Here is a 14195-nt window from a genome sequence, read left to right as displayed (position 1 = left end):
GTTGAAACAAAATGCAAAAGCCCCACCCACAGTGTGGTAGTAAAACTTTTGGTAGCCCATCACTGACCTTATCCCCATGAAAGTCTTATTTAATGAGCATTAAGCCCTTTAATGAAAATGTTTGATGCCTATTGTCATTTCCATACCTTGGCAACTCAATCCATCTGCTGTTCTTTTAAAACCAATCCCACATTGAACCACACAGCGATATGAGCCAATAATGTTCTCACAGTCTTGGCCAGCCAAGCATGAATGCCTCCCTAAGGCACACTCATCAATATCTGCATTAAATAGCAATACAAAAGTTTAATATAGTTCAAATGGCAGTAAAGGCTATTGAAGCATATATATAAAGGGCATAATCAAAAAATATATTGAAGTTTATCGGCTATTGTCCTACTCTCTAGTCTTAGAGAGAATCCATTTTATTCTTTTCAATCTATGGCTCCTTTGTTCTCCACTGTTGTTTCTGGTCTCCAATTCCCTAATTAAGAACAACCACCTACCACAAATAATTGCTCATTAGATAAAACTGGACTGGAGAAGTTAGGGTGATGCCTCACTCTGCAGAAGCTATTCCTTGGTCTCACCTAGATTTCAAGGACACTGATTGCTCTCCAAGACATTTCAGAAAGTGATGCTTACCTTGACATGCTCTTCCATCTGCTGATATAGTAAAACCCTTGGGACAGGAGCAGTAATAGGTCCCTACAATATTGTGACATATGTGGGAACATGGTTTCTGGGTTATACACTCATCTTCATCTAATGGGAGGAAACAGAATAATTAACAGATAGCTAAGTACCTAAGAGTACAATCTGTAGCCCAACTGCTGCCTGGCGTCTGCTAGAGGTTTAATCTTTCACATCCCTTTATATTAGATTATATTTCCTACAACAAGAAATCTCCACAATGCCAAATAATTTTTTAAATAAATTATTAATCTCATTTTTAAAAGATAAATTTAATAAAGAAGAAATATATTTAATTGTTCATATTGTGACTGCTGCTAGAACTGTATATGTACAAAATTGGAAATTAAATAGAATACTAAGAGAAAGAGAAATGTTAAGGAAGATTATGGATTGTGATGACATGAATAGACTTACAATGAAAATTAAACCTAAAGAAGGTTTGGAATTTTATAAAATTTGAGGAAATTTTTATGAATGGATTGAAAATAAAAATTGATAAAACAAATAAATAAACATTTTGAAATTAATGTAAAAGAATTAGAGACAGATGGTCGAAACCTGGTTGACAAGAAGAGAAAAGGTGGCAGCATTCGATAATTATGTAACACAGACTAAAAGGAGTTTAAGACTTGTGAATATGAGTGCTAGAATGAGAGAGGATACATGTAACTTTTTCTATAGTTTTTGTATTTTGTTTTTTTAATGTTTAGATTAAAGTTAGTTTTTGTTTCCAACTAGCTGAGTTCTTAGACAGATGGAGTTACGTTATAATTGATGAAATGCAAATAGAACTTTAGGATGATTTTATTAATTTTTTTATATAAGAAGATTTTATATACATATTGTTAGATATTGATGCTTTATGTGTATTACATGTTCATTGCATATGTATTCAATCAGATATGTTAGACAATGATATGTACGTATTTCCATTTATGTACATTTTAAGGTGGAAAAAAATAAAAAATATATATATCCAAAAGAAATAATGCTAGCAGCCTTACAATAATAGTAAAGAAAAGAAACCAGGAACCATCACATTGAAATTCTACCCAGGTTGAAGATGCTGTTTGAACTCACTCATTACCAAGCATGTCACAAAAGAAAAACAAAGTTAAATTCAGTTTGATTTAAAAGAGCATGTTATATGCTAAAGCTTGGAGCTCTACACTGTAAAAGCAAATTTCAGCATTTCAGATATATCTGCCAGTTTATTTCCTCAGGCAATTTTGGATTTTTCCACCACTGAAAATAACCCTTTAAAAAAAAATAAACACCTGGAAGGACATTTATACCAACAGTACTTTACTATCTTTTTGTTTTGATAACTGAAAGGGGAAAAAACAGTTCATGAAAGAGGAAGGAGAATATATGGTTTGCCATGGTCAGGTTTGTGGATTCTCTCACCTGAACAGTAGGGACCTGAAGAATCCAAATTAAACCCATTAGGGCACTGGTTACTGTGATCTCCTGTGGAAGAAGGGAATGGCTAATCAGATTGATATAAGTTGTTACTCTTATCTTTCAGAAGACAGCTACTTCAAAAATGGAAGACTTTTTTAAAATTGCTCCTGAGGTAAGAAATAGAACTGATGGATGAAATGGCATAGAAACAGATTTTTAACTACCATAATCATAATGATAAAACAGTTCTCAACGATGGAGCAGATTGCAGTGAAAAATGACAGGTTCATCTTTGTTAGAGGTATTTCATTACAGGCTAAACTGCTGTCTACCAAGGTTACCACAGCTGCATTTCACATTGCAAATTCTCTGTTGAAAAGATAGTTGGGCTAATGGAATTTCAATTTTTTTCCTATTATGGCAGCCTTAATAGACTTGTTGTGCATCTTAGTTCAAAAAGTTTCTATTCAGAACTAAAATATTTACCCAAAAAGTCCATGAATCACATTTTAAAAATTAAGTCCAATATAATGTTTGTATTCAAGGTGACTTTAAGAAAAGAACATCGCCCCCAAATGCAGCTACCAGGGCAAATGTCATGTTTACAGGAGACATTCTGTCTTCATTAATATTGAGGAAAAAAGTAACTTTCATTCTTTTGGGAAGATGCAAAAGGCTAGCTGGATTAAGGAAATTTATGCTGGCCAATGACCAATTCATGTTTGGTACTCTAATGCTCAAATGTACTGAAAATTGCCAGGATGGATTAGGTCATAACTTCTCAAAGGATGGTTGTATCTTGAAAAAAATGTTGTTTACAAAATAAGCAAAAGGTAAGATAATAAAACTTTCTGGGTAATTTTTATTTTATTTTTTCCATACAAACATCTTCAATACATTTTAGAATATGTATTTTTATATTATAATAAAATAGTACATTATTTATAATTAATCTCCCCCAAAAATTATTAGTTCCAAATTAATTACTTCCAGTGTCAATCCATCCCCCCAACCTTGATCTCTAATAATAAAACTTTTATGAGTGCACAATTACTTTCAAACATTTCTAAGTCTGTGTGCAACCATTATAGTTTTTATTTGAATTGTTATTTATTTAATTAAATATAATGAAATATAATTATATTAAGCTTTAGCACATGGATTGCCTCATTTTACTGACAGTTTTTAATACATGATCTGACCTAAATTGTAAAGAAGGAAAAGGACAAAACATATTTTTGAAAACAATAATAATAATAATAATAATAATAATAATAATAATAATAATAATAATAATAATAATTTATTAGACTTGTATGCCATTCCTCTCTGAAGACAATAACAATGACAATAACAATAACAGCAGTAACGATAACAATAACCACAACAATAATAACAATAACAATAACACTACTACTACTACTACTACTAATAATAATAATAATAATAATAATAATAATAATAATAATGTGTATATTTACCTTCCTCAAAATCCATACCTTTTTTAATGGAAGCAGCAATTTTAAAAGTCAGAGCTTCTTCATGTGGGTTATATTCTGTTTTAATGGAAGAGGCTTGAAGTGTTTCAACCAGGAAAGGCATTTTCCCACGATTTTGATCGTATGTAATGGTATGGTTCCAAGTATATGGTAAACTGACGCCATCTATGCTAAAGAGCCGAGTGGAATAAGCATAAAGCTGACCAGGGCCTGTTTGAATGTAATCTTCTGTATAATCCTAAAATGAACACCACAGCTTTAAGCTGAAGAAACTGCAAAGAGAATTTTCTTTTGTTTGCCATGCAAAAATTCACAATCATTTACAATTAAAGAAGAATTGCTATTTAAAATTTCAAATGATACTTATGTAGATATACGATTTAACAGATTGATGAAATTGATACTGATCCCAATTACTTGTTTTCCAGAGGAATGACATCAGTGTTTTATTCCCAGTGCAGGAATTAATGGCAAAAGCTAAACTTCCATGTTTACCTCTGACTTTTGGAATAAATTAGAAATGCACTTTAAGGCACCAGGCTAAAAATTGGGGGGGGGGGGTGTAGGTTTTAGCCCTTCCTTAGACACAAAGAAAGCTGTGTCGCCTTGGATCAGTCACACTCTCTCCTTCTGAGGAAGCAGGTAAAGGCAAAACCACTTCTGGGAAAAATATAATTTGCCAAGAAAACTGCAGGGACTAGTCCAGATAGCCACCAAATTTGTCTACACATTTGAAAATATCCAGATTCCTTGCTACTAATTGTCCTGCAATGGAACATGGACGAAATATATACTAAGGTACACTGGAAAGAAATTCATGGAAGGAATCAATAAGGCTGCACTGGAAAAGCAGTGAGAACGTTCCCCTCAATCTCATCTCACCCCAGGTAAAGTAAGGCTTGCCGAAAGCTGAGCTGGGCACAACACACACACATACACGCACACACCCGCCTCCTCCTCCTCTTTGAGTTGCTAGTTCCCATTTTCTGAATGGGGATTGAATGGGAGTCCGGGGTCGGAGGGTGGAGGCTTCTCGGGTGAGTCCTCTGCGGGGAGAGAAGAGGGAGGGTGAAAGAAGGAAAAGAGAGAGAGAGAAGTGGAGAGAAAGAAAGAAAAGGGAAAGAGGAGGGGAAAAGAGCAAGGGAAAGAAGTGGAGAGGAAGGAAGGAGGGAAGGAAGGAAGGGGGAGAAAGAGAGGGAGAGAGAGAAAGGGAGGGAGGGAGGAAGAGAGATAGCAAGAGAGAGAGTGAGAAAGGCAGACCAAGAGACAGAAAGAAAGCAAGAGAGAGAGAGAGAAAGAGTGAGAGAGAAAAAAATAAGGTATGTGCAGTGTGCATAGGAATCTGTTCACAGATTTTTTTTATAGTCCGGCCCTCCAACAGTCCGAGGGACAGTGAACTGGCCCCCTGTGTAAAAGGTTTGGAGACCCCTGTCTTAGAATAAGGAACATGAATATATTTTTTTAAAAAGAAGAAAGAACACTATCGAATGATTTTACATCCAAACCCTAAAACAATTCTCAAATATTTATTTATCCTTTCACAGTAGCCACTGCCCCAGCAACATGACACCAGTGATTTATTTATTCCCAGTGGTTGGCTCTTGTTGGGACAGTAACCTGCTATTTGTGCTAGACCAGGGGTAGGCAGATTTGGCTCTTCTATGACAAGGACTTCAACTCCCAGAATTCCTGAGCTAGCATGATTGGCTCAGGAATTCTGGGAGTTGAAGTCCACAAGTCATAGAAGAGCCAACTTTGCCTACCCCTGTGCTAGACTATTAAATGACATTCCCCAGAGGGTAGAAATTTTTCTTGGTCACATGAGTCAGCACCTCCCTCTGCTGGAAATAAAGAAGTACAGTAATACCTCATCTTACGAACCTAATTGGTTCCGGAAGTAGGTTCGTAAGGTGAAACGTTCGTAAGACGAAACATTGTTTCCCATAGGAAACAATGTAAAAGCGATTAATCCGTGCAAAAAGAAAAAAATATCGCAAAATGGTGTTCCGCTGGGCGCCGCTGCCCGGCTGTCACCTTTTAAAACAGCCGGGGGGCTTCTTGGCATTCTCCCAAATGCCGAACCTGGACGTTCAGGTTCGGGTTCCGGAGACCGCAGAGAAGCGCCCGGCTGTTTCAGAAGGTTACAGACGGGTGCCGCCGCTCGGCGGAGCGCTGTTTTTGCAATTGACAGTGGTGTTTTCGGCCGATCTGGAGGCTAGAAAGAAGGTGGGGAATCCCAATAGGGAATTCCATAGGCGGAGGGGTTCGTATCATGAGGTACCACTGTATAGGTAATATTAAAAAATTAAAAACAGAACTTGGAAGAAGCCTAAGGCAAGTGAATGGCATTTAAAAAGGGGGGGGGGTTGTCATCCGCTCAATAACTTCTGATTCATTCAGCCTCTTTAAGGCTAGAAGGAGCCAAGTAATTGAAATAGATGAATATTTTATTCAGGAGATTTCTATTTCTGTCTATAGAGAAATTTTTTACTAGATGTACTAGAAATACAGAAGCTTGGAAAATGAACCTTCACCCTCACTAGATTTCATTTCAGGTTTTTGAGACTTTAACACTACACTCTATCTCTTGTTCTTATTTCTCTGTGCAAATTGTTTTGTTGTTTGATCAGTCTTTGGACATTGCATTCTAATACATTTTACACAAATCTTCTCATGGGAATGTTTCATTATACCAGATCTTTGACAAGTTTCCAAAGTCCTAAAGAAGCCAAAAATTTAGTCTTAAATAGCAAACAGAACAATGCTAATGCAAAGTGGAACTCAAAACAGTGTACACAAATGGTCCAAGATTACACAAGCTTGCTGGAGACATGGGACAGAAAAGGAAAAATGACTGCTTAAAAATAAACAAGAATTGCATGTAACACAGTCGGTTTCAACCCTTACTTATATGACACTTTAATATGATATATGGCTGAATACTGTATATAGCAACGAATGTCTTAATAATTTAAACCTATGATTACAACAATGTCTTGACTTACTTTTACATTAATATCAGCTGTTGACTGTAGCTGTAATATGTGGCCACTGATGACAACATCCAAGAGTAAAGAACCATCTGAATCCAAACCACGGGCAACATGAGTCATTCGTACTAGCTCTCCTATGGATTTCAACAATAGTTCTGATGAGTGAATGATGTGAGCATGGGGTATATTTTCACAAGACACATTACGTGTGAAATGAGTTGATATGGACCATTTAGTCCAGAACTAAATGGCTGTATAAAACATTTCTTGAAATATGTATTTGCTATAGTGCAGAAAGGCTTCTATCCAAAAATACCAAAATCATATTTATTAAATCAAAACAAAAAATTAGAGGCAGATACTAATGTCTCTGCCTCAGTTGCCAATTTGCACACATCTAACAATTTCCACTTGTTAATTATTTTTTAAAACTATTAATTAAAAGTTGCACACATTTTATTGTACATTTTAAAGCATACTTTTTCTTAGAATGCAGTGTACACATTTTGTATACATTTGTTGTTTGGAAAGTACAAAGCAACATTTAGCTATCAAGATGTTACTGCCATTGGGTTCATTCTGTAATTTCACTTCTTCCTTAGTATCATATGCAAATTAATTGTAAACACTTCTAAAAGAAAATGTTTTGGATCTTATGCAAATGTAACATCTGTATTCTATTTTTACTAACCAGTAGCAAATTCTACTTGTGTTTCCCGCTTGAAAACTGCACTGGTGAGCGAAAAGCCATTCACAGCTTCTCCAATTTCCTTGGCTGTTATCCAATAAACAGGACTCAGAATAGAAACCAGCACTCTCATTACAGGACCTTTAAGAGAAATAGCATTATGATAAGCATAGCACCTTTTTGATATTTGTAATTTTTGGAAAATATTTTTCTTCATCACTTCCTGAAAGCAACTTCCTCTCACTTTTAGCTGACAAAACTTGAAGATCATGAATATTTTTCTCTTTGTTCATGACTGCCCTAAGTAATTTATTAAAAGGAGTAGAATAAACTAACATTACGAAGAATGTATTGATATAAGTACAAGGATCTCAATGCATTTGCCTGCTTTCTGGTTTCTCCATACTGCTATCAAATGTCCTGGTGGCCTTCTACATAGACAAAATACCATCTGAAACCCACATAGACCCTGAATTCTGAACTCTTTTGAGTCTGAACTAGTTTTGTGCTGTACCATTTTCCAAATCTTTCTAAGCTCTTGGAAAAAATAAGATGTGCTTTATACTTATGAAATCTTGATGATATCTAGTTTAGCCATGATAAACATAGACCTTTCATGTTGATTTAAAATATTACAAGGAAAAGAAATGGTGTAAATCTGATACATCTAAATAAAACATTTAATGCATAAAAGGAACAGCTGTACCAAGATTCCAAGGTATATTTGTAATTTTGGCTTCTATGCTTGTAATATCCTCATCTGGACCATCTATTATGGTTGCATTCAGGAAAGCAATTCCAAACTCAACATCATTAATATGTCCAATGATGCTTCCTCTTGCATGTGAAGGTCCACCTGCGGGGGAAAGGAAAGAAAAGCCAAAGGAAGCAGTTTTCTCCAAAATACACAACTAAATTCTACAGTTCATTTTCTGATGATGGTATAAAAAAAAAAAAAAAAGCAATTAGACAAATTCATGGCAAGAATTACTATCATTGGTCAAGAAAGTAATGCAAAGAAGCATATGCTTCTCAGTAACTTGATGTTATTGTAGTGTTTCTCAAACTTGGCAACTTTTAAGATCTGTGGACTTCAATTCCCAGCATTCCCCAGCCAGCTTGAGGTTGAGAAACAGTGCCTTAGTGCATTTATGGATTTTCCATAGATATCACAAATACTGGATTAAATAACCATTTTTTAAAAAAATGTACACTCCTTATGTTTGGTAATATGCCTGACTGGGAAATCTCTTACACTGAAATAGAATATTTTTAAAAAATCAAATCATATATGGGTGTCAAGTGCCGGTGTGAGTCCACAATGCTCTCTTTGTTATGGAACCATGAAATTAAATTGAACATCTATCAGACTTAATCATTCTACAGGATCAGGTGTCCCTAGAGGGATATTATTTTACGAGGTGCAAAGTCCTGTAGGTGAAACATGATTCTTGTTTAACACTGCTTTCTAGTTCCAACATAACAAAATGTGGCAGGAAGGAAAGTAGAGTAAGCTCCTAAAGGAATTCAGACAGCATTTATGCCATTATTTGAGTAGGAAATTAGCCAAACCACCAGAGTGTATTAATCATTCTGACAAGTGAAACCACTTTGTGTTCTTCTGCTTGCATTTTGAGGGGAAAAACATTCCAAGTATTGGCCACAAAAGAGACATCTCTGTTATTTCAAACCTCATCAGATTTCAAGTTTGAATAGGATCAGCAAGCAACTTCACTTGAATTACATAGCATTTTAAATAACTTTCTAACGCTTTAGAAACTTTTTGTATGGCTCTAATAAACAAGAAATTATAAGTAAGCTTTAGATTAATTTGCAAACTTTTGCCAGAAATTTTGAATAGTTTCCAAATTCTTCTTTGAATTTAGTTGAATATATTCATCTCAAAAATTGGTCTTTTAGAAAAGCAAAGGATAGAAGATCTACAGGGACAGAACTAATTAAACTATATCTCTGCCATAATTATGAAAATAGAATATGCTAGTTCAAGTGTTTATAATAGCAGAAAATATCAAAGATTTGCTGCAATATTAGAAGTCAAGTGTTCCACTGTCCTTCTGTTCACAAGCTTAATATATATCCTGAGTAAATCTACCCACTGAATCAGCAACATAATACAGGAAGTCCTCATTTAGTAACCACAATCAGGACTAGCAACTTGGTTGAAGATCAAAATGCAAAGGTCATAAATGTGTGTATTGGTTACAAAATTACTCTTAAATGGTCACTAAATGGTGCAGTAGTTAAATACGGACTGCTTGTATTTGCTAATGATTACCAAGTAACCATACCTAGTCCAATTAAAATATATCTGCCTTTGTCAGTAAGAAAGTTGGGCCTCCAGCTACCTTAAGAGATAATTGGAGCCAGTAAAGATGCCAAGAAAGATAGAAACTATTTATATGTGGAAGTCATTTGAAGGGGGAAAAAAGAGCAACCCAGGAGGAGATATATTATATAGAGGAGGAATAATCTAAAGGAAAATGGTGGTGTGGGGTGGGATGTGTCAATTTTATTTGCTGAAAATGTGTGTGAGAAAGAGAAGGTTTATTGATCCCAAACAAGAGAAAATGTACAGTCAATCCTCTATGTTTGTGAATTCACCTCCTCACTAAAATTTATTTATAATCACAAATCGCAATACTTTTGCAATCATTCACAGACACGCACAGAGTGGCAAAAAATTTAGTCACCCAGCACACATGTTCCCAGTTGAGGTTGAACAAGATGAGGCTCTGCCTTCCTGTTTTAGCTCTAGTACTATAAACAAGTATCCTTTTCGCCATCCATTTAATTCACAAAGTTTTGGATTTTTTTGTGCTGAAATATATACTAAATAAGATTTTCCTTAAACCAAAACACACATAAAACAAGCTTATGTAATGATTGAGTTGGCGAAAAGGTTGTGACTAGAGGCTCACAGGAATGTAATTCTGTATTCTCCCCAGGAGTAATCACATACCATTTGCTAAGTTGGTGTTTGTAGCAATTTTGTAGAAAATAAGTGAGAGGAGAGACTAAATTGTACACTGAAATAAATAAGTTTGTGTTTGGGGCATCAGGTTTTATGTATAAAACACATCTACAAAACTCTTTCTTGTGTTTGGCTTTGCCCACTATGACTGCCTTATACGAAGCTTTATCTTTCTATTTATCTTTCTATTTTTTCAGAATTGTTAAGGTACCAATAGTTCAACATTTTGGTAACTTTGATAAAACTTAATGCTTTCTATTCTATTTGTCTTCAGAACCTTTTACGGGGCCCTAGCTGTGGACTTTTCTTAGCTATTTTCATTCCCTTTTTATGTTCTCATTTGAACATCAGATTCAAAATAAGTATGATTTGTTAAGTTATTTATGAACTGGGAGAGCCAATGGTAACAAAGTCAGCCAATATTTTTGGTAGAAAACATTACAAGAAGTATAATGTAAATAAACAATGCAATCGCACCAGCTCTGCATCATTTAGAATCTCATTCGGCTCTTAAAGACCTAAATAACAAAGGATTTACATTACAAATTTCAATATGTACCATTATACCGTTACAATAGTGCTGAATGCGTTCACTGAATAGACAAAATCAGCATTCATTACAATAAAAGCAATGGTGGGATTCAATTTTTTTTACTGCTGGTTCTATGGGTGTGGCTTTGTGGGCATGGCAGGGGAAGGATACTGCAAAATCTCCATTCCTACCCCCTCCAGGGGAAGGTTACTGCAAAATCCCAATTTCCTCCTGATCAGCTGGAACTTGGGAGGCAGAGAATAGATGGGGGCAGGGCCATTCAGAGGTGGCTTTTACCGGTTTTCCAAACTACTCAAAATTTCTTCAGAACTGGTCAGAACTGCTGAATCCCACCTCTGAATAAAAGACAAAGATTGGACAATGACACCTTCCATCTTAATTATCATTTGCCTTAGGAGAATATTTTAAATTTCCTCTTAAAGCTGCTGCAATTCCAGTAATCATTAACCTCTCCACCTCATGGTGTTTAAATCTAAGGATAAAGACTAATTAAAGCAGATTAGGATTTAGAATATACAGTGATCCCCCGCTCGTTGCGAGGGTTCCGTTCCAGGAACCCCCGCAACGAGCGGGTTTTCGCGAAGTAGCGCTGCGGAAGTACAAACACCATCTGCGCATGTGCAGATGGTGTTTTTACTTCCGCAGCGCTAGCGAGGAGCCGAAGATTGAGGACTCAGCTCGGAAGCTGCACGGGTGTTTTAAAAGGTCTCCGCCGGCATGGGGGGCTTCTTAGCACCCCCCCAAACCCGAGTTGGGGGTTCGGGAGGTGGTAGGAAGCCCCCCATGCCGGCGGAGACCTTTTAAAACACCCATGCAGCTTCCGAGCTGAGTCCTCAAGCCAAGCGCAAAAGTTAGCCTTGAATCCCTTTGAATCCCGCCGCTTCTGCTGGATACGGGCGATGGGGGGGCGAGCTGCCACAGCCCCTGGCTTCCGCGCCGCTCGTCCCACCCACTGCCCGTATCCAGCAGAAGCTGCTGGATTCAAAGTGCTGCTGGGAGCCGCAGGCGAAAGGAGCTCGGGCATCGGAGCGCGGCGCCAGGCATTGTTCTCCGGACCCCGCCCGCTCAGCCCCGCGGCGGCCCTTTCCCTCTCCAGGCTGCGGGCGGGGTCCGGAGAACAATGCCCGAGCTCCTTTCGCCTGCGGCTCCCAGCCCACCGCCTGTCTCCTGCTGCCCGGTTTAGCCAGGACACGAGCGGCGAAATGACTTGGAGGAATGTGAAGCTGAAACCGGCCGGTTTCAGCTTCACATTCCTCCAAGTCATTTCGCCGCTCGTGTCCTGGCTAAACCGGGCAGCAGGAGACAGGCTTTGAGTTTTGGCTGCGGGGGGAGAAGTAGGACTTTCCTAACTCCCTCGCCCCGCAGCCAAAACTCAAAGCCTGTCTCCTGCTGCCCGGTTTAGCCAGGACATGAGCGGCGAAATGACTTGGAGGAATGTGAAGGCTCAGCGGATCAAGGCCGGCTCCTCTCGGCCCAAGCGGCTGCCTTGATCCGCTGAGCCTGGCTGGCCCGGAAGATCGTAGCGCGCGTTGGCTGCACCGGCGGCGACATTGCTGCCGGCTTGGCTTCGCTCGCCGCTGCAGCCAACGCGCGCTACGATCTTCCGGGCGAGCCAGGCTCAGTGACGGAAGGCAGCCGCTTGGGCCGAGAGGAGCCGGCCTTGATCCGCTGAGCCTGGCTGGCCCGGAAGATCGTAGCGCGCGTTGGCTGCAGCGGCGAGCGAAGCCAAGCCGGCAGCAATGTCGCCGCCGGTGCAGCCAACGCGCGCTACGATCTTCCGGGCCAGCCAGGCTCAGCGGATCAAGGCCGGCTCCTCTCGGCCCAAGCGGCTGCCTTCCGTCACTGAGCCTGGCTCGCCCGGAAGATCGTAGCGCGCGTTGGCTGCACCGGCGGCGACATTGCTGCCGGCTTGGCTTCGCTCGCCGCTGCAGCCAACGCGCGCTACGATCTTCCGGGCCAGCCAGGCTCAGTCACGGAAGGCAGCTGCTTGGCCCGGGATGCTGGGCCGAAAGGAGCCAGGCTTGAAGATCGCAGCGCGCGTTGGCTGCGGTGGCGAGGGCTTGCAATGGAGGGTGGAGGAAGCAGCCATGGGAGGGCGAGCTGCCTCAGGGAGGAGGATCGGGCGGGACCAGGTGGGGGCTGGAATTTCTCCGCTGGGAAGAAGCGGCCAGGGCGAAGGGCGGGCGAGCGGTGAAGGGCGGGCGAGCGGGTGCTGGGGAGGGCTTCTCGCCCTCCCGCCAGCAAGAGGGGGGAGCGAACGGCGTGGGCAGGCGAAGGGCGGGCGAGCGGCAGCGAGGAGTTGGTATTTTGACTTCCGGGTTGAAAAATCGCGAATTACCCTGTTCGCAATGGTCGGGGACGCAATAACTGGGGGATCACTGTACTTTCTTCTTGTTTGGAAAGTGTTGTGAGAAAGTAGCACCAATAACGAGTTATGAGTTGCCCATAACAACTCTTTCCCTCCAGTATTTGAAAGCTTAGAACTACGACGCCTAAAACACAATCTAAGTATTGCCCACAAGATCATATGCTGCAACGTTCTACCTGTCAATGACTGCTTCAGCTTCAATCGCAACAACACAAGAGCATGCAACAGATTCAAACTTAATATTAACCGCTCCAAACTTGACTGTAAAAAATATGACTTCAGCAACCGAGTTGTCGAAGCGTGGAACTCATTACCTGACTCAATAGTGTCAACCCCTACCCCCCCAACATTTCTCCCTTAGACTATCCACGATTGACCTCTCCAGTTCCTTAGAGGGGCGTGCATAAGTGCACCAGTGTGCCTCCCGTCCCCTGTCCAATTGTCTCTCCTTATCTCATTATCTTTTCTTCCTTTCAAATTTGTTCACCTATACTTTTATATATTTTCTTCTAGTCATTTCTTTAGTTATATTACTAAATATCTATTCTCTTCAATGTGTATTATGTATTGGAATAAATAAATAAATAGATAGATAAATAAATAAATAAATGAATGAATGAATGAATGAATAAACTAACACACAAACAAACAAACAAACAAACATGGGTATACACAGGTACCTGGACAAGCCTGAATGTTACATCTGGATATCTGAGTCCCATCTCCAGGACAAGGACGTCCATTGTTAGAGACAGGTGGATTGCTGCATAACCGTGATCGAATCTTTTCCCCTGCTCCACAAGATGCTGAGCATATACTCCAAGGCTGCCATGGACCCCAGTTTCCATCCACTGTAAATCAATACAGAAGTAAAATAAAATTTAAAAAATAACAATGTTTCATTAATGCTTTTCAAGAGTTTTGGTTGTTGTTTATTAGTAAATGACAATTGCAACTATTATATACTAACTGAAATTATTACCATTACTAATAATCATGCAT

At 39.3% G+C, this 14195-nt stretch overlaps 1 protein-coding gene across 1 annotated transcript in view; it reads right to left on the bottom strand.

Annotated features, from left to right (window-relative positions):
- HMCN1 (hemicentin 1) overlaps positions 1-14195 on the bottom strand; it is a 254348-nt gene that overhangs the window by 17557 nt on the left and 222596 nt on the right. Inside the window, exons 93-100 of the mRNA XM_070749005.1 lie at positions 13874-14044; positions 7987-8136; positions 7284-7421; positions 6605-6726; positions 3600-3837; positions 2104-2166; positions 646-765; positions 147-281 (exon numbers count right to left, since the gene is read on the bottom strand). Coding sequence (XP_070605106.1) covers positions 147-281; positions 646-765; positions 2104-2166; positions 3600-3837; positions 6605-6726; positions 7284-7421; positions 7987-8136; positions 13874-14044 — 1137 coding nt within the window. The remainder of the gene's footprint in view (positions 1-146; positions 282-645; positions 766-2103; positions 2167-3599; positions 3838-6604; positions 6727-7283; positions 7422-7986; positions 8137-13873; positions 14045-14195) is intronic.

The sequence above is a fragment of the Erythrolamprus reginae genome, chromosome 3 (assembly GCF_031021105.1).
Source record: "Erythrolamprus reginae isolate rEryReg1 chromosome 3, rEryReg1.hap1, whole genome shotgun sequence".
Lineage (NCBI taxonomy): Eukaryota > Metazoa > Chordata > Lepidosauria > Squamata > Dipsadidae > Erythrolamprus > Erythrolamprus reginae.
This window is presented reverse-complemented; position numbering and strand designations above follow the sequence as displayed.